This window comes from Dermacentor silvarum, chromosome 4, assembly GCF_013339745.2.
Source record: "Dermacentor silvarum isolate Dsil-2018 chromosome 4, BIME_Dsil_1.4, whole genome shotgun sequence".
Classification (NCBI taxonomy): Eukaryota; Metazoa; Arthropoda; class Arachnida; order Ixodida; family Ixodidae; genus Dermacentor; species Dermacentor silvarum.
In genome coordinates, this window is record NC_051157.2 from 180,038,717 (window position 1) to 180,059,303 (window position 20,587).

General features: G+C 48.5%; 1 protein-coding gene across 1 annotated transcript in view; it reads left to right on the top strand.

The window, feature by feature from the left end:
- The first annotated feature begins 310 nt into the window (after positions 1-310).
- Positions 311-20,587, top strand: part of LOC119449083 (protein regulator of cytokinesis 1-like) — a 178,186-nt gene continuing 157,909 nt past the window's right edge. Inside the window, exons 1-3 of the mRNA XM_049666243.1 lie at positions 311-388; positions 5,996-6,251; positions 15,590-15,823. Coding sequence (XP_049522200.1) covers positions 357-388; positions 5,996-6,251; positions 15,590-15,823 — 522 coding nt within the window. The 5' untranslated portion in view covers positions 311-356. The remainder of the gene's footprint in view (positions 389-5,995; positions 6,252-15,589; positions 15,824-20,587) is intronic.

Here is a 20,587-nt window from a genome sequence, read left to right on the forward strand (position 1 = left end):
CTTTACGCCTCGTTTTCTGCGACGACATCTCGGTTCCGTCCGTGAACAGACACAAGTGCGAACCACGCGCACAGAAAAGAAGCCCATCAATGACATGCGGAGGCACCACATGCTACTTGCTCGAAAGCTACAACGCGCCGCAACCGGTTGACTGCGCTTACGAACGCGCATCCGAAGTGCATCCGAAGCGCAAGCGACGCGTGATGCGCCGCTCGGTTAGCACGGTCTCAAACAGTGTCGCCGTCTGGTGGCCTCCGGCGGAAGGCATCACCGGTGGTGCCAGCGTCTCCCATTGGAAACGCCCGGCGGTCGGCACACTAGTAAGTATATTCTGGGCACTATAGCCGAGGCTCACCATGGAGAACATGGCAGGACTTGAACAACTCAGGTGAGCGCGACTGCCGTACTTGACGTTTTTTTGCGCTGGGCCCCAGTTTGGTTTTTCCACCGACAGTAACGTCTCTCCTTGCGTCACCGCGTGCTTGCTTTGCTGTTAAAACTGAGTAGCGGAGGATGGCTAAACGTATTTGACACATAATGGCCGTGGCTTTCGTCGATTGTACAGATGGCTATCAAGCATGGTTGGCCGGCCTCCAGGTGCGCTGCGAGGTCGTTACGAACGCGTTCGGGAACATTTTGATGCGCCCGGGCAATAGCAGTCAATCTTACGCCTCGCTTCACTGGATCGTCGATGTGTAGCATAAATGCGAATGAGAAAAACCTCGAACAGACCAGCAACGGCCGACAATCTCGCCGTTGTGCGGGTTCCTGCGTTGGCCGTTGAGCAGTTTCGGAGTTCGCGGTTAGCAAGGCTAAACTAGTCCGGCACCTACCTTTTCTAGCTTGCATGACGCTAAATGAAATAATGCACTTGTGTGACTTGAAATTGCTGGAGCAATAATAAAACGGGCAATTTGGCACTCCGTCGGGCAAAGCTTAGACACGGCGGAACTGTCGATCATCAAGTCTTACTGGCTGCTATTGTTAGGTATTAACTTCGCTGCTGCTAGGTCTTGGTTTAACTACGCATGTAGGAAGGTATTCGGAGGTACCTTCCCTTTCGCGACATTTCGTGTCACTAGCGCTGGACGCGTCGGCGCCTACGAGCGACGGCGTTCCTGGCATGCCACAAACGCAGGCAGGCTAACCAAGGTTGGCATAGTGCCAAGAACGGTGTTGCTTGCCGACGCCGAACGCGTTGGCGACATTTCGCGCGACTAGCGCTCGACGCGTCGGCGCCTACGAGTGACGGCGTTGCTGGCATGCCACAAACGCAGCCAGGCTAACCAAGGTTGGCACACCGCCAAGAACGCTGTTGCATGCTTGCCGACGCCGAACACGTTGGAGGCTAGCCTCTCGATATCAATCGGCCAGATTTTTCTTTTTCTCCTAGCTCAGCGCGCCGCGGAGAGAAGAGAGGGAGATGGGTTGTGGTTGCGAAGAGGAACAGGCGCTATTTTGGCGGGGGTCGGGAAGGCAGTGGGCCTCTTCGATTATCAGTCCCTGACAGTACCGGACTGCTTGGGACTGCTGTGGTAGGTGGTGGTGGTGGTAAAAAGCATTTATTGTGTGTACAGAGAGGTGTGGGCCCCCCTGTGGGGCCCTGCATACTGGGTGGGATCCTTAGTCCGGGACCCCATTAGTCGAAGCCGCCAGCCTGGCTCTCTGGACCAAGGCCTTTTGGGCCTGGAGGTCTGAGCAACCAAGCAGGGCTGCCTCCCAGTCCTCTCGGGTAGGGTTGGGGTTGGGGGTAAGGGCTGGATTACTTTGGCAGGCCCAGACCATGTGGAAAGTGTCTGCCACCTCCCCACAGTAGTGGCACGTGCCGGTGACCATTGGGTCAAAATGTTTGAGGATTGCTGGGCAGAGCATCGTGTTTGTGAAAAGCCGATAAAGAATGCGTTCGTTGGCCTTCCCCAGGCCCTTGGCGGGCGCTGGGTACATGCGATGTTTATCCTTATAATATTCTGAAATCTCCTTAAATCGAAGCAATAGTTCTTCCTCTAGGTCATTGGGGTTGTGCCGCATTCGATTTTGCTCGGACAGTTTTCAAAGCGCCGCCCACTAGTCCGAGTGTTGTCAGAAGCGCATTCGTTTTTTCACGGACCGGAAGTTCCGGACTGCCCGCGGACTGTTGGAGCTGTCAGCAGATGTTTGCTCGGACAAGCGCAAGTAGCTAGCAGACGACGGCTGTCTTAAAAAGATGCGCGCGGTGTTTGACGCCATGTTGTGAAAGATTCCGTGTGCTTCTGCGTACTTTGCGCGCTCCAGACGGAAACTACTGTGCATTGAGTTATCGCTTCTGTTACATCGGTGCTTTGTGTGTAGCTTGCTGTAGCTTTAGTCTTCGTGTTTTTTTTTAAAGAAAGAAGGACAGCGATCAGGCGCACATGCTTGCTTTTCTTAATGGGTTTCATGAAATCTGTCATGCTCATTGCTATATACGTACGCAGTAAGCAGGTAAATTTTGCTTTTCAGGTAAGTGAAACTAGTGTACGTGCAAGGAATCATATATTGCATGCGGCTATTTCACGCCGGTAGCTGGGGTGGTATACAATAGGAGCTTCGCGGACTGCTGTTGACATATATGTTGATCCCTTCTGCTGCCAAGTTCGAGCGTGTGGTTTTTGACGTGCAGGATTAGTAGACGGTGTACACGCGCTCTCTCACGCGTCGGGCCTCGCAGACGGTCTCGCGAGCTTTAAGATGTAGGCGGGTGCTTCCTGCATGAACAGCGACGTGACACGACCATGATTTCGGAGTAAGATCTCCACAGCAATTTTAGGGCAAATAAATATATTTCACCACCACCACGATTTTGCTTACGTCCGTGAGGGAATTCAACTTAAATTTCTCGGGCAATAAGCTGGCAAGCGCGACGTAATAAACTGCGCTTTGCGAAAACGTTCTACGCGCTCAGGCTACGATTACACAACCATTAGACTTCATGGTTGTGTCGGTCACGTGGCCTCTGAGACTGCACCATTTCGGAGGCCACGCTAATAAAAACGCTGGGTAGGGGGCTATCTACGAGTAACAAAGAACAGACGACAGCAGCCAGGAGAGTGACTTCCGGTCGCGGTGCTTCGACCGAAATCTCGGGACAGTCCCCGACAGCTGGATCACGTGACTGTGACGCGCTCTTCTGTCAGGCCTAGTCAGACCGGAAGCCGCGGACGGTTTGCGGACAGTCCGGGATTTCATAATCGAAGAGGCCCAGTGAGTGGCGAGGAGGAGACCGCGTGCGCACGCGGTCTCCTCCTCCTCTTCCGGGTTACAATGGCTACGGCGCTGCATTTTCTTCGCACGCACCACAAATTGCGGCTGGCTTAAACAGCTTCGCTATTAAAGATAGGAATATGTTGATACACATGCAGTGTTTTATGCTGCCCAGTATTGTGTTTTTTTTTTTTTTGCTTAGTTGACATTGCGATTTCTGAACGACTTGTGCTCGTAATGCACTAGCTTGGTAGAGGGCCTGGTGTTGATTAAATGGTCTTAAGATACTTGGCTATCTCACTGTGTGAAATCGTTTCACTGCGTGAAATTCCACATTATGAAGAGGTTTTTAATAAAAGTACAAATTGAGCATTGGGAACAATCAAGGATCTGGTTCGCGTACACGACTCTTTGGAGAGTGCAAGTGATCGCTGCATAGCCAGGAATTAGCTTGCTCCACGATTTAAATTCTCATATGTTATGCCCACACTATGACCGTGGGGATGAAATTTAGTGTACTTTTGTGCCAGTTCTATATTTAATTGTGCTTAGTTGATGTTTCGAAATATTCTATAACTAATAGAAAAATATTCATATTTACAATTAGTGACTATCGAATTTGAAGCTCAAATCAAATGGGGCATTGTTCGACTCATTACTCAAAAATCTTGGACATATAACCCCTAGTATACACAGATATTAAATGGCGAACCAAGCCGCCTTTGCAAACTCGGCACATATACAAAAAGTTGGGACTGCCCCGCTCAATACGGTACATTTTGGTCGGAAAGCAACGCAGAAAAGATATCGGGGGGGGGGGGGGGGGGTGTTTGGCCTTTATCAGCCTACTGCAATGTCTTGAATGAGAAAACCATTGGTGTGATTCTGTGAAGCAAGACTTACTGCATACATCGTCCTGCATATTTCGCTTAACACGTTCGAAAAAAGATATTGCGCTTACTGCTGCATTGTTCTGGCTGAAAGTTGCCTTTTGGAGTCGACTTTGTTTAGTGTAATACTTCCGACAGTTGATTGCCTGGTTTTTAAGAAGCATGCGCAATTTTGGCTTCACTTATGGGGACGCAAGCTGCTGGCGTGGCGGTGCAAGCACAAACTTGTGTTGCTGCCTGCCGGCCGTTGCAGAGAGCAGTCGTTCAATTAGGGTTGCCCGCTCCTGGAACACGCGGCAGCCCTTTGAAATGCTGCCTTCTGCAGCTGCCAGCAGACAGCAACACAAGTTTGCGCTTGCACCGCCACGCCAGCAGCTTGCGTCCCCATAAGCGAAGCCAAAATTGCGCATGCTACTTAAAAACCAGGCAATCAACTGTCAGAAGTATTACACTAAACAAAGTCGACTCCAAAATGCGATCGTTCTGCGAAATTTGATCCAGAGCAGTGCAGTGGTAAGCACAAAAATGTTTTATTTAAGTGTTAAGCGAGATTTGCAGCACCCTGTATTATATGTGATACATAATGCAGTTGTGGGCTGTTATGTGAAGAGAACGGAAATTCGCTTATTTGCAAGCGAAATGGTCGCAGAATCAAATGTTTACAGACTGTACTTTTTCTTTGCACCATAATGGCGATGAGTACGTCAAGAAATGAAAATGCTGGCCATGTCTACAGTAAACTAAGTGGGATACCTGCCTCACTTGAAGAGCTAATGGTAACAGCAGCGACAGATAACTCCAGTGGAATGAGAAACGATAGTTTCTCCTTGTGCCAAGCTCCTAAAGCCTCGGCAAAACGATATCGCATTAAGTGAAGCTTGCTAAAGGGTCTGGCTGAGATATTGTAGCTGTCATTTAGTCAACCAAGGAATCGGTCATAAAATTTCAAAAAACCTTGCGACATTTGGAGCAGTGAGCAATACACTATATTTTTACATTTTAGAGTTTTACAACAGCTGGAATATATTCGTCTGGGTTTTCGGCAGTTAAGATGTCTTCCTGTATTGGTCACAAAGTATACCCAACTACATGGTGCACAACCTGATGCTCGACAATTTCCTCTAATAAAATTACCATTACCTTGGGTTTGGCACCTCTGACGCAAGTGAAGGAGGCAGTAGAAAGAGACAATAATCAGTATAGACTGACAGCATATACTTTGAAATTTATATTTTTGTTAATTTCATGGTGATTGGTTGATTATTGAAACAGAAGTAAACTTAATTCTTCTTTTCTTCCTTTTTTTCTTTATTTTTGCTGAAACTGCCGCAGAGTTTACGTCTATGCATAGGGCGTTCTGGGTCAGTAAAATCCTAGGAACTTGCCAAGTTCAGATTTTGGCTGCTTCAGAATACAGTGTAGCTTGTCTTTACCCGTCCTAGTGGCATCAGTGATGACTGCTTGGGACAGGGCTTGTATTGCCCTGTCCCAAGCAGTCATCACTGATGCCACTAGGAGCTGGTAGGAGAGCTTCAAGATGGAATCCCCACCATTCTCGTCTGTTCTGAATAATTGCACCTGCAGTTGTTTTTAAGTAGCAGAAGCGTAACTTCCTAATACAGCACAAGTTATTAATCTCTTTAGCGTATCTTTAACGCCTAAGTGCTCTTGACAATCTAATAATGTAGCGAGCGATTGCCACTTTTTGGCTTATGACGACCGCACCTTGTCATGAATTCCCCACTCTCTGAATGGCTTGTAGGTGTTCCATCATCTGCACTGTAAAGAGCCCACGTGATGTACGAAGCTATCATTGTTGAGGTGCTGGAACAAGTGATGCCACATTGAGGTGTGCTTTAGCCTTACTTGTTTCTTTCTGAATGCAGGACACAGATGAATCGCCACATCTGCGAAATGGTGAGAACGAAAGTTGGTGAATTGACAAACTTGTGGTCCGACGTGGGAATAAGTTACGAGCCCACGCGAAGCCGGCTCGAGCGGACTCACGCCCACATTGCCACCCTGTTGGACCAGATGCTCGAGGGCGAAATTCAAATGCGGGAAAGGCTACTTCGAAACATCACAGAATTCAGCACTCAAGTGCAGAAGCTGTCGGTAGAGCTGGCAGTTCCCAGCTCTTCGGTAAGTTCATGCATATTTCTTGCTGCTTCCTGAAGGAACACCATAGAGAAAGGTAAATTATACTGCTGCAATATTGTTTCATATTTCTATTGTGATTCCTTTCGCATATAAAATGTTGATTGGTCATCATCATCATCATCATCATCATCAGCCTATATTTATGTCCACTGCAGGACGAAGGCCTCTCCCTGCGATCTCCAATTACCCCTGTCTTGCGCTAGCGTATTCCAACTTGCGCCTGCGAATTTCCTAACCTCATCATCCCACCTGACTTTCTGCCGTCCTCGACTGCGCTTCCCTTCTCTTGGCATCCATTCTGTAACCCTAATGGTCCACCGGTTATCCATCCTACGTATTACATGGCCTGCCCAGCTCCATTTCTTCCGCTTAATGTCAACTAGAATATCGTCTACCCCCGTTTGTTCTCTGATCCACACCGCTCTCTTCCTGTCTCTTAACGTTACTCCTAAGATTTTTCGTTCCATTGCTCTTTGTGCGGTCCTTAACTTGTTCTCGAGCTTCTTTGTTAACCTCCAAGTTTCTGCCCCGTATGTTAGCACCGGTAGAATGCAATGATTGTACACTTTTCTTTTCAACGACAGTGGTAAGCTCCCAGTCAGGATTTGGCAATGCCTGCCGTATGCACTCCAACCCAATTTTATTCTTCTGTAAATTTCTTTCTCATGATCAGGGTCCCCTGTGAGTAATTGACCTAGATAAACATATTCCTTTACAGATTCTAGAGGCTGACGGGCGATCCTGAATTCTTGTTCCCTTGCCAGGCTATTGAACATTATCTTTGTCTTCTGCATATTCATCTTTAACCCAATTCTTGCACTTTCTCGATGAAGGTCCTCAATCATTTGTTGTAATTCTTCTCCATTGTTGCTCAATAGGACAATGTCATCTGCAAACCGAAGGTTGCTGAGATATTCGCCATCGATCCTCACTCCTAATCCTTCCCAGTCTAAGAGCTTGAATACTTCTTCTAAGCATGCAGTGAATAGCATTGGAGAGATTGTGTCTCCTTGCCTGACCCCTTTCTTGATAGGTATCTTTCTACTTTTCTTGTGGAGAACCAAGGTAGCTGTGGAATCCTTGTAGATATTTGCCAAGATATTCACGTATGCCTCCTCCACTCCTTGATTACGCAATGCCTCTATGACTGCTGATATCTCTACTGAATCGAATGGCCTTTTCATAATCTATGAAAGCCATATAGAGAGGTTGATTGTACTCCGCAGATTTCTCGATTACCTGATTGATGGCATGGATATGGTCCATCGTAGAATACCCCTTCCTGAAGCCAGCCTGTTCTCTTGGTTGACTGAAGTCAAGTGTTGTCCTGATTCTATTGGAAATTATCTTGGTGAATATTTTATACAATACTGAAAGCAAGCTAATGGGTCTGTAATTCTTCAATTCTTTAACGTCTCCCTTCTTATGGATAAGTATAATGTTGGCGTTCTTCCAGCTCTCTGGTACACTTGAAGTGGTGAGACATTGCGTATAAAGGGCCGCAAGCTTTTCAAGCATGATATCTCCTCCATCTTTGATTAAATCTACTGTTATTCCATCTTCTCCAGGCGCTTTTCCCCTGGTCATATCTTTCAAGGCCCTTCTAACTTCATCGCTAGTTACAGAAGGAGCTTCTGTATCCGGTTCATCACTATTTCGAATGGAAGAAGCTTGGCTGTTTTGGCTACTGTACAGGTCAGTATAGAATTCTTCTGCTGCTTTTACTATGTCATCGAAATTGCTGATGATATTACCATGCTTATCTTTCAGTGCATACATCTTGCCTTGTCCTATGCCTAGTTTTCTTCTTACTGATTTCATGCTGCGTCCATATTTTACGGCTTCCTCAATTTTTCCCATGTTATAATTTCGAATATCCCTTACTTTCTTCTTGTTGATCAGTTTTGACAGTTCAGCGAATTCTATCTGATCTCTTGAGTTGGACACTTTCATGTTTTGCCGTTTCTTTATTAGGTCCTTTGTTTCTTGGGAGAGCTTCCCTACAGGTTGCTTTGGTGCCTTACCTCCCACTTCAATTGCTGCTTCTGAGATCGGGCTAGTTACGGTTTCATTCATTAGTCTATGTTATCTTCATCTTCCTGTTCTAAAGCTGCATATTTGTTTGCGAGCACCAGCCTGAATTGGTCTGCTTTTACCCTGACTGCCTCTAGGTTGGCCTGTTTCCTCTTGACTAATTTCACTCTCTCTCTCTTCAAATTGAGAGAAATCCTAGACCTCACTAACCTATGGTCACTGCACTTAACCTTACCTAACACTTCTACATCCTGCACTATGCTTGGATCGGCAGAGAGTATGAAATCTATTTCATTCCTTGTTTCTCCATTAGGGCTTTTCCAGGTCTACTTCCTGTTGCTGCGCTTTGGTAGTGGGAAACAAATAAGGGCCAGACTTTGTTTAGTGTTATGCCTGAGCTCAAGCACCAGTACATATGTGTAATGTCAAAGATTTCAGTTTTTTTATACTTGTGCTATTTTTCTCCTCAAGAAAAGGAGTCTGCTTCATATAGAATGAAATGTATTTCTTCTTTATTATTGAACAATTGTAGTACTGCCAAGCTACCAGAGTAGAGTAAATCTTTCACTTCAATGGTACTCTTTTCTGCAGAGCAGTTTTAGGACACGAATGAAATCTTACACGATGACTATCAATGACACTTGATATAAGCATTTACAAAGCATCTTATCCTTGTATGAAAAATAAAAAAACTACAGTGTTCCTGTTACGTGCATTTTTTACCCTTTCCATGTTTCTGTTTACATGTATGGGTCAATATAAGTGCAAATGTGTTGTGCTTGATACGTTGTGTTATGGCGATATTGTAAACTTATTCATTTCAGAATTTGTTCTATTTTTGATTCTGTAGCATTTATTAGTATTATAAAGGAGATTTATTGAGGTTCGTAGCGACAGCCTGTCGTAGGATTCACCGAGCACAGACCTCTCGCTTGAGCTTGTGCTGCGCGCTTGATGCTGCCGATGCTGCTGACTCTGCGCCGACGTTCGTCATGTTCCTTACAAGGGCCCCGCGGAAATAAAGGAGCCATCCTGGCTACTTAGTTGTCTGGAAGAACGATAGAAAGGTGATATGGCTTGAGGCGCTGAACGTGAACGACTTCACGGTTCCGGCGTCGCATGTCGCACGGCGGCGTGAGCGGCTCAACCAGGTAATTAACGGGTGATGTTCTCTCGAGAACACGGTATGGCCCGTCATACTTCGGAAGGAGTTTTGAAGCGAGCCCAGGCGTGTGGTGTGGCACTAACAACCAAACGAGGGCCCCCGGGAGAAAATTGGGAGTCGAGTTCCGGGCGTCGTGAACGGCTTTTTGATGGTTCTGGTCGTCTGAGGTGAATTGGCGGGCCAGCTGGCGACATTCTTCGTCGTGTCTGGCTGCTTCCAAGATCGGCAGGCATTCGGATGGGTCCTGCCGGTAGGGCAGGATGGGGTCGATTGTGTGCGAAGGATTACGGCCGTAAAGAAGGTAAAATGGTGAGAATTCGGTAGTGGCATGAGTCGTGGTGTTGTAGGCCCAGGTGACAAACGGAAGAACTAGGTCCCAATTAGAGTGGTCGGGTGAGACGTACATGGCGAGCGTGTCACCAAGAGTTCATTGAAGTGTTCCGTGGTACCGTTAGTCTGTGGTTGATAGGCAGTGCATTTACGATGAACAATAGCGCATGCAGCAAGCAGTTGTTCGATGATTTCAGATAAGAAGGTGCGGCCTCTGTCGCTTAAAAGTTCACGTGGACCCCCATGACGGAGAAAACGGCGTAGTATGAAATTGGCAACCTCCTGCGCTGTAGCATTTGGTAGAGCAGCAGTCTCAGCATAACGTATTAAGTGGTCTACCGCAACGATGATTCACCTTTTGCCGGTAGGAGTCAACGGAACTGGCCCGTAGAGATCTATGCCCACGCGATCAAAGGGTCGGGATGGGCATTGTAAAGGCTGCAGTTCACCGGCGGAGTTGTGCGGTGGCGCTTTGCGGCGTTGGCACTCATGACAAGAGCGGACGAAGTGGCGGACGAAATTGTACATTCCCCGCCAGTAATAGCGGTGTGGAAGTCTTTCGTAGGTCTTGAAGACTCCCGCGTGACCACCCTGAGGGTCGACGTGGAACGAGGAGCAAATCTCTGATCGCAAGGTTCGCGGAATGACGAGTAACCATGTGCGTCCCTCTGGGTCATAGTTGCGGCGATACAGTAGCTGGTCTCGAATCGCAAAATGAGGAACTTGGCGCCGAAGCGTGCGTGACTGGAACTTTCGACGTATCCGAGAGAAGGTCATGCAGTCCAGGGATCATCATGCTGTGCAGCAGCGATAGCATCAAAGTCCAGAGATGACAATGTGCACTCGCAGGAGGAGTCGTGACTGGCCTTCGGGGGAAGCGGTGATCGGGATAGCGTGTCAACGTCGGAGTGCTTTCGCCCGGAACGGTAAACCACGCGGATATAATATTCTTGAATTCGCAATGCCCAGCGGGCAAGGCGGCCCGATGGGTCTTTTAGCGTCGACAGCCAACATAGTGCGTGGTGGTCCGTCACTACGTCAAAAGATCGGTCGTATAAATATGGGCGAAAATTTCCAAGCGCCCACACAATGGCCAAACACTCATTTTCTGTTACGCTGTAATTGGCCTCCGCCTTGGTTAACGTGCGACTCGCCTATGCGACGACGCATTGTGTGGCCAGGTTGACGTTGTGCCAACACAGCACCAAGGCCTACAGCACTTGCGTCAGCATGAAGTTCGGTTGGCGCTTGAGGGTCAAAATGGCGAAGAATGGGTGGCGTCGTGAGAAGACGGCGCAAGGTTCTGAAGGCGTCGTCACACTCTGGAGACCATGAGGAGAGATCTCTAGAGCCACCAAGGAGCTGCGTGAGAGGTGATATATTTGACGCAAAGTTTCGAACGAATCGCCGAAATTAAGAACAGAGGCGGATGAAACTGCGTAGCTCTTTAAAAGTGGTAGGTTTGGGGAACGCAGCAACCGCACGTAGCTTCTCGGGATCCGGGCGAATGCCCTCCTTTGACACGACATGGCCTAAAATTGTGAGCTGACTAACAGCAAATCGACATTTCTTCAGGTTAAGTTGCAACCCGGCGTTGGTCAAGCCAGTGAGTACGTGCTGGAGGCGGAGAAGGTGCGTTGCGAAATCAGGGGCGAACACCACAATGTCGTCAAGATAGCACAGACAGATTTTTCATTTGAGGCCACGCAGAACATTATCCATCATTCTTTGGAACGTAGCAGGTGTGTTGCAAAGTCCGAAAGGCATGACGGTGAATTCATACAAGCCGTCTGGTGTAACAAATGCAGTTTTCGGGCGATCGGCTTCTGCCATCGAAACCTGCCAGTAGCCTGACCGCAAAACCACCGAAGAAAAAAACTCGGCTCCATGCAAACAGTCCAGAGCATCATCGATGCGTGGTAATGGGTAGACGTCCTTCAGTGTGATCTTGTTCAACCGTCGAAAATCAACACAGAAACGGATGGAACCGTCTTTCTTCGTGACGAGTACCACGGGAGAGGCCCATGGGCTTTGTGAAGGTTGAATGACGCCCCGACGAAGCATGTCATCGACCTGCTCTGCAATGACGCGACGTTCCGTAGCGGACACACGATATGGTTTTTGTCTTAGCGGTGAGTGAGATCCAGTGTCGATGTGATGTTCGACTGTCGATGCACGGCCAAGAGATGCTTGCGCAAAGTCGAAAGAACGGTGGAAGTGCTGAAGGATTGCGAGAAGTTGAGATCGCTGCGAATGTGTCAGATCGTCGGCGATGAATGGGCTGAACACATCTGTCCATGCTGAGTCGGCTACGGAGATGGCACTCAGTTCATGAACGGCAGTAGAAGGCATTTGGTCGAGGACGGAGACAATTCGTGTCGAATCAACCGACTCGACGTAACCAAGGCATTCGCGGCGGAGCAGTGATAGCGGCGATGAAAGATGATTGCAAATGGGCATCGTGCTGATACCGGCGGCGAGTTCAAGAGCTGCAAAGGGCACAGGAAGCGCTTTTCGGGTAACAAAGTGATGAGAGGGCATGAATAAGACCGTCCCGTCGGATATAGCACTACACCAGACTGGTACGAATGCTAAAGAGCACGGGGGAATACAGGTGTCTTCTTTCACGAGAAGTTTAGCAGCAGAATGAGCATCGACCGAGTACAGGTCACCAAGCTGGAAAAGTTCAATCTCAGCCCGAGCGCAATTGATGATGGCATTTTGGCGTGAGAGAAAATCCCATCTTAGAGTAACGGCGTGGGAGCACGATGAAAGAACTATGAACTCAACCGTGTATAAAACGTACTGTATTGTTACACGGGCTGTACAAGCAGCGGTAGGGCGAATGGGTTGAGCACTTGCCGTTCGAAGCGACAATCCAGGCAGAGATGTCGTCACTTTACCAAGCAAGCGGCAAAACCTGGCATCCATAACTGAAATAGCGGCACCGGTATCGATGAGGGCGACTGTAGCGACATCTTCGACAAACACATCAATGACATTGGCAGGTAAAGGAGGAGGACTTCGGCATGTCGACACTTGCGCAGTTCTTGCCTCAGGAACTGCGTCGTCTAGTTTCCCTCTTCGTTAGAGCCGGGTCGCTGACGCATAGGGGAAAGCGATCGGCGACGTGGGGAGGGTGACCGGAAGCGTTCGAAGCGAGGACGGCGATCAGTCTGGGAGCGGGGGGGTAATGGATCGAAGGGTCCGTAAGGCGCATTTGGATCGGGCGGCACATAGGACGCTCGTCGATCGTCATCGAACGCCTGCGATCAGCGGCGGCAGAACCTTGCGACAGGACCGGGATACCTACATGCAAAGCATACAGGGCGATTGTCCGGCGTACGCCACGGGTTAGAGACGGCAGTGCTGGCCCAGGGAACGGGAGGAGGAGGGCGGTGCACAGGCTGCTGAAAACGTGGTACGGGCGCACAGCGAGGGGCCATTGCAGCAACCGCAGCATAAGTTAACAGTGTAGCCACGGCATCCTGCTGGTGAACAGCTGGCAGCGCTTTCGTGACCTCTTCATGGATCACATTACGGAGAGGAGACGGCAAATTAGGTGCTGGCAGACTCCGGAGTGATGGACACCAGAGACAGCTGTCGTGCGACTTTTTCGCGGACGAAATCCTTGATTTGGGTTTTCAGGGAGGCTTGTTCGGGGCCGTTGGTCAGACTGCAGAGTGACGCCGCATTAAGTGTGGAATGTCGCCTTGTCAGAGCTCGCTGCTTACGCAATTCATCATAGCTCTGGCACAAGCTGATAACGTCGCCAACAGTGCGCGGGTCCTTGGCCAGAAGCATCTGGAACGCGTCATCATCGATTCCCTTCATGACGTGCCTAATCTTTTCCGCTTCCGTCATGGCAGCATTCAGGCGCCTGCACAAATCGAGGACGTCTTCTACATAGCTGGTGAACGTCTCACCCGGTCCTGTGCGCGTGTACGCAAACGCTGCTCGGCTCGCAGTATCCTGACGGCGGGTCCGTCAAATACTTCGGTAATCGACGTCTTGAACGCCGACCACGTTCGGATGTCCCTCTCATGATTCCTGAACCAGACACTGGCGACGCCCGCAATATAGAAGAATACGTAAGCCAGCTTCTCCGAGTCATTCCATTTGTTGTGAACGCTCACCCGTTCATAGGATGACAGCCACTCTTCAACGTCGTTGTCGTCGGTTCCGCTGACGATGGGAGGTTCCCGCTGGCGAACGGTGCCAGCGCAAGGGACGGGTGGCGATGGAAGAGTCTGCTGGTCGGCGTCCGGCATGGCAGAGGGTAGCGTCCGCGAACGAAGTTCCAGGATGGTAGAGTGGAACGTTACCTAGCACCTCCACCACTTATAAACGAGATTTATTGAGGTTCGTAACGACAGCCGGTCGTAGGATTCACCGAGCACAGTCCTCTCGCTTGAGCTTCTGCTGCGCGCTTGATGCTGCCGATGCTGCTGGCTCTGCGCCGACGTTCGTCATCTTCCTTATAGTACATATATGTTACAATGCTTATTAGGGCAACTGTTTCGTTTATATGATTTATGTTTTTTACCCAAGGGAGGTGTGAGAGCCAGTGTTTTTCTTTTTTTTCTCCCTCCCTCGTGTTTATCGAACATGAATTAAATTTCTTTGGAATGACTCGTAGGTGGGTGCTGCTTGATATGACAGTATCGGTGACTCCAAGTCTGGAATTTTGAGGCAGGGTTTAGCACAAAATTACCCTATCCTACATTTGCCAACCTTTTTCTTTATTTTTAGTCCTTTCAAAAGCGAGATGCACAAAATGTCTATACTGGTTTAACCAGGTCGGAACATGTGATGTCATGGGAAGGTGGCGCAGCAATATCTTGCTTGCTTCCCACGATAGAGTAATGAGTTTGTCAACATTTTAGAGTTTGCTAATACAGCTTAACCTAATATTTTGTGTTTTGTCTAAGAGATATGCTAAGTTAGTTTGGACAGCTAGATCATTCCATTTAAATGCTTACGGTTAAAAAATGTAAGAAGAATGTCCGAAAAATTCTCATCCACCCGAATGTAGGACCAGGACGAATTTTTCCTCAACTGCGAAGCGTTCTTTCTGAGAAACCTGTTTCATTTGCAGCTTCTTGTTACATTCGGGCAGATGACAATTTTTCCCTTTCATGATACTTGCTCCACCTTGCGCGATTCTGCAGAACTTATTTGCCATCGCATGGGAAAATAAGCAGCTTTTCTTTTCAGCCAGGTTTGCCATTTCAAAGCGCATTTTAACATGCCATGACAGTGCCTTGAGTACTGCTGTCACGTAAATTGACCTCTTTGGCTGGTTGATACTAAAGCATCGCCAGATTTTGAAATGAAATTTCTGAACTGGCGCAGTCAGAGTTGCTCTCAATACCCTACAGAGCACACGATTTTCACATAAAGTACGAATGCACTAGACATGTTGATAAGGCTGTCCGAACCATGCACGGCTTCAAGAAGTGCTCGCACTATGCAGGAAAACTTCCAGCAGGTCTTATTCCGTGCATTGCACCGGTATAGTATATAGCAGAAGGCACACGGTCATTGCACTGCAATAGATCTACGGGTACAAGGCGCAAGAATCGCGCCACACAGATATCCCATCATACACACGCAAAGAACCAGTCTGTATTGGTCTGTCTGCATGTCTGTATACTGTCCGTTGTAAATAAGACTTCCGTTGGGTCTATATGTGCAATGGTAGGAAGGACACGGACGAAATGTTCGTGTCCTTTCCAATGCCCCGTGTAAGTAGGCTGGCACTGACGTTTCCACGTCTGTTCTTCCTCAGGTCGACGATTCTCTCACGATGCTCGAGAAGGAGAGTGTCATCCGGGAGAGGCTGGAGCAGCTTAAACAGATCAAGGCTTTTCGCAAGCGCGAACGTAAGAAGCTGCGCTCCAAGGAGTGCGAGCTGTGCACCAAGCTGGGCGTGCCAGCTCTGGCCCTTTCCAACGCGTCCACTCCTACCGAGAATGACCTAGAAGAGCTGGAACAGCACGTGGCTCAGCTGGAACGAGAGAAGGTTCGTTTTTTTCTAGCGTCGTGGCATCCAAGGGCTGGGTCTGCAAAGGGACCTTAAGTGTATGTGTGTGTGAAATTGCATAGACAGTAGTGCAGGCGTGAAGTGTCAATCAGTGTTGACCGTCTCACGAGCAGGAAAAAGAGCAAATCCAGTGGCAGGTTCTATTACAGCAAAGTTGCTAATGGGCCCTTAACCAGGTTTGACCATTCTTAACAGACAAGCGTAGCGCATCGCCACGTGCTGACAATTGTGCCTACAAAATATTGCACCACCGCACACAGCGAAAATGACCGAAATTTCATGCTAAAACTCCGCGTGCCCTTACTCGCTCGGGAGCCTCCCTCCCAGCCAGAGAGTGAAGGCTGCACAAACAAATGTAATCATAAAATGCACTCCCTCAACGTCGCTCATTATGGCACGTGACTTTGGTAAGCCATCCAACGCAGGACATGAAATGCTGCCACTACAAGTGCACCGTGCAGAAAAAAAACGAACAAAACCAAGAGAAGTTAAAAAACGAGGCGGTGCTTATCGTGTGACGTGGCGCATTCCCTCAACCCCAGCATGGCAGAAGGCAGGAAAGGAAACATGTTTGTTGTCGCTAGTCGAGGCATGGTGCGGGTGTCTCTAATAATAGTCGCGCTCGTCTCCTGACGGTATGGTAACAGGGCATTCAATTATCTTTTATGTCCTCCGATAGATGAAAACTTCAAAAGTTCTTTCAGTGAAACACTCCTAGGCAAAAATTTGCGATAGGGCCTGGTGAGAGACACTTCAACTTTTTATTGCCATAGCAATTATAGGGACACTCCAGGCGCATTTCTGCGATCGCCATGATATTCCGTTTAAACTCCAAAGGCTATAATATTATCACCGCGCTCTGTAGGCGGTATGTGCGAGGGTGAGCCGGCGATCACGGCTCAGTCTTTCGCACGCAAGGGGGGGGGGGGGGGGGGAGTGGGAAGGAAGCGTGCCGTCTTACGTCTTGTGCAAGCCTCCGGGGGGGGGGGGGGGGGGGCGTCTTACTGCGGGCGGCTGCGCGCACCGCGCCTGGTTCGCTGTATCTCGAAAACCATCTGCGACGGGGACTGAGTCTGCCCTGCGCTGTGTTTTCACCACTTAGTTCGTGTTGATGCAAGCAGCCGTAAAAATGTACGGCTCACTGCATCACTGTAATTTGCTCACTGCTGGTGCAGCGCTTCCTCACTCCAGCATTTTGACAGAGTTTCCGCGGTCGTCAAGTAAGATATGTTCATGTTTGCTTTTCTGTGCGTGACACCATTCTTGTTAATTTAGTTAGTATGTCTATGTTGCAGCACAATTAATTCCAGTCATAAAGTGTTATATGCGACACATCCTAAATATCATTTACTTTCATCAGGGCTTTTGCTGTTGATGCACTATCTTGGTGTACACAGTTGTGTACACAGCATACGGCCTATAAAATTACTATCCTTGATTCGTATAGCTGTTCAATAATTTGCTGCCGCAATCAGTGCATAGCCATTTGGGCGAAACTGCAACTTTTTGTTACCACTAGATGTTTCCTCATTTTCGGTGCATTTATGTCTTAGTGTTTTATTTGTCTCTGATTATGCAGCAGGACGTACTTTTCCTGACTCTACAGGGAAAAAACTAATAGAAAACGCCTTGGATAGGATTCCCAGCATAGCCTGAGGCGTGCGATATCTTCTTCCTTTTCCCGAGGAGGTTAATTTTGCTGAAAAGTAGCAACGCTAGCTGTCTGCATTACTTAGCGCCTCTACCTTTGCTAAACACGAGGAGACACTACGTTCTCGGCCTCATTAAAGGATGCGCCTCGATGTCTTTCTTAACTTTGTATGTGAATCGCAGAGCACACAAGAACAGAATGCTTTGTATTCCTTGTAAAGCAGAGATTTCAACATAGTGATGCTTGCATGCACTGAATTTCGTGCACACAATTTGGAATGTGGGCTGTTCTTAAATAATAGCTTCCTGTATAGAGCCTAGTAATAAAGGCAATCATTGGAGATTTGCACAATTCAGATAAATTATAGATATGCCTGGGAAACCTTGTGCTGTGTCTTTTAGATAAATATTGTGGATTAGTCCTTCTCAATGGGGACTAATGAAAGGAAATTCGATGCAACGGTCGGTTAGCCTTTAACCAAAAGCTGCTTAACCCTTTCAGACGTCATTTTATCCTGTTGATCGAAAACTTACTTTCACCACATTTTTGCGTCTTCAGAATAGTAGAAAGTGTACAGCTGCAGAAAAAATTAAGAATTTTCAATTCTTTAGTGAGTTTTGTCAAGTTTACACAATGTGGACTCCATGCCAGAACTCACTACAGGAACATCAACTATTTTGTGAACTATTGAAAAGCTTCAAAAGCACTTATCCAGTCACTTATGCGATCGTTATGCATCACATTGTGAAAAACAGTGAAAGAAGTGAATCCGCTAGTTGCAACGACACACTCGTACCGAGCAATAACACGCAACCGTCTATTTTTGCACATGTTATCCAAAATTGCAGCACAATTAATTCCAGTCATAAGTGTTATATGCGACACATCCTAAATATCATTTACTTTCATCAGGGTTTTTGCTGTTGATGCACTATCTTGGTGTACACAGTTGTGTACACAGCATCTAAAAGGGTTAAAGCTACAGAAAAGAAAAACATACAGGTTCATTAGAAATTGCAGCTCCACAGTTTCCAAACCCATACACACCCAGAATTTGTCCTGGGTGTGTATTTTGCGATGTTTAATTTCATGTTCCATGCTTATTATTGGTTGAACTGTTCGTGGGGTTGGCTATATAGAGTGTTTAAAATAAATAGCAAGATGTTTCACAAAATTTACCGACGATTACAATACTCCCTAATGTGAAATTGGAGCGCAGCTTTATACCTATATTCATTTCGCGATATATTGGCTCTTGCAGACAATCGGTACCGTGCGGCACGTTGCAAACAGAGCGAAGTGTAGCACAACTGACTCGCTAATCTGAAGATAGCGAGAGCCACTGCGGGGGTGACACGTGGGTGCGAATTCACAGCATGGCGAAAGCATGCGGTGAAATAACACCACTACAAGTGCATCGTGCAGCAAAAAAACAAGAGAATAAAAAGGCCGCATATCCACGAAGTGATTGATGATGAGTGGGCGAAGCACCGGGGGATCATTCGGTTAACCGTGAATCCCCCGGCGCCTGCAAGCGGACCCAGAGGCAGCGAGAGCGGGGGAAGCCGCGGCAAAACGCCGGAAGCGTTCTCTATCTGAGGTTGGTGGCGCCGATGCTCTGTTCAAGCGCGAGCTTCGCGATCCCTCAGCTCCGGGTCCGCTTGCCGGCGTTGCCGTTTTGCTGCAGCTTCCCGCGCCCTAGACTCCGGGACCGCTTGTTGCCTGCGTCGTCGTACTGCAGCAGCTTTCCGAGCCCTCAACTCCGCTTGCAGTTGAGCCGCCACTCTCGCCTTTTCATACATAGCGGGCGCGCCGTTATCAGAAGCGACCGTTATCATCCATGGCTGAACAGAGAGAGAGCGCGCTTCGGGAACAAACGCCCTTGCACCGCAGCACCCCTAGCGGACTCCATGCAAACCAGAGCTACGGACGAGAGAGAAAGAGAGCGCGCGTCGGGAACGAACGCCCTTGTGCACCGTGGCGCCCCTAGCGGACTTCACGCAAACCAGAGCTGCGGACGACGGGCGACGAGGGATGTACAAGGCTCGGCCCTAGGATGCTTCGCCACTAAAAGAGGCGGTGCTCATCACGTGACGTGACGCAGTCCCTCTGTCCAAGCATGTCGTAGTAGAGAGCAAGACTGCGGCGACAACGGCTACAAGGTGGCGCCAGAGTAGCGCGCGTCAGACATAATGAAGCAAAGCGCTGCATGAGCGGAGGTCTGTCGTCAGCGGCTGCCGTGACTCAAGCCCACACGTCACCCACGTGCTGCCTCTCGCAAATCCCGATTTGCGAGGCAGTCGCGACACAGTTCGCCACGTTTCCAACGTGCCGCATCAGACAGATTTTCCACACCAGCCAATATATTGTGAAATTAAAACATATATAGAGCCTCAAATTTCGCATTAGGGAGTACCAATTATTGTCGATTAATTTTTCTCGCATATTTCTAGGAAAGAATTCACCACTTTCAGCAATGGCGCTGACTCCGCCTTTGTAATCTTTGCCATTGGCTTCCAAGCTCGGAAAGCATACTGCGCTGCACAAAGCCGGTTTCCGAAGCCGGCGTCGCCTCGATATAGCATTCATAAGCTGCGAAGCATAGGCGAAGTACTCCGGTGTAGCATGCAAAGAGTGGGAATAGGCAAGTGTCACGGGACACAGTATGCACAGTCGAACCCAGTTATAACAATATATTGGTTATAACGACTGCATTTCAGTGCATTTACGATTTTCCGACCCTCCCTATGGTAACTGCTTCCAGATAGTTTTATTGCGATAGCAATTATATGGACACACCAAAGTGGATATCTGCCGTCGGCGTCGGCGTCGCCGTGAGGTTCCGTATGACGTCAACGGCGATGAAATCGTCGCCGCGAGCCGTATGCTGTATGTGCGAGTGAAAGCGCGCGAGGGACGAGCGCTTTCACGGGGAGCGAACGCACGTCGGAGAGCAAACGCGCGTTCTGCGCCGTGCTCCCTGAAGGGCTCCAGAATTAAGCGTTTCTTCCCTCCTTTACAATGCGCGTTTACATGAATGCGACACTGGCGCATCGCATAAACAGCGGCAATGCGTAAACAGCGGCAATGCG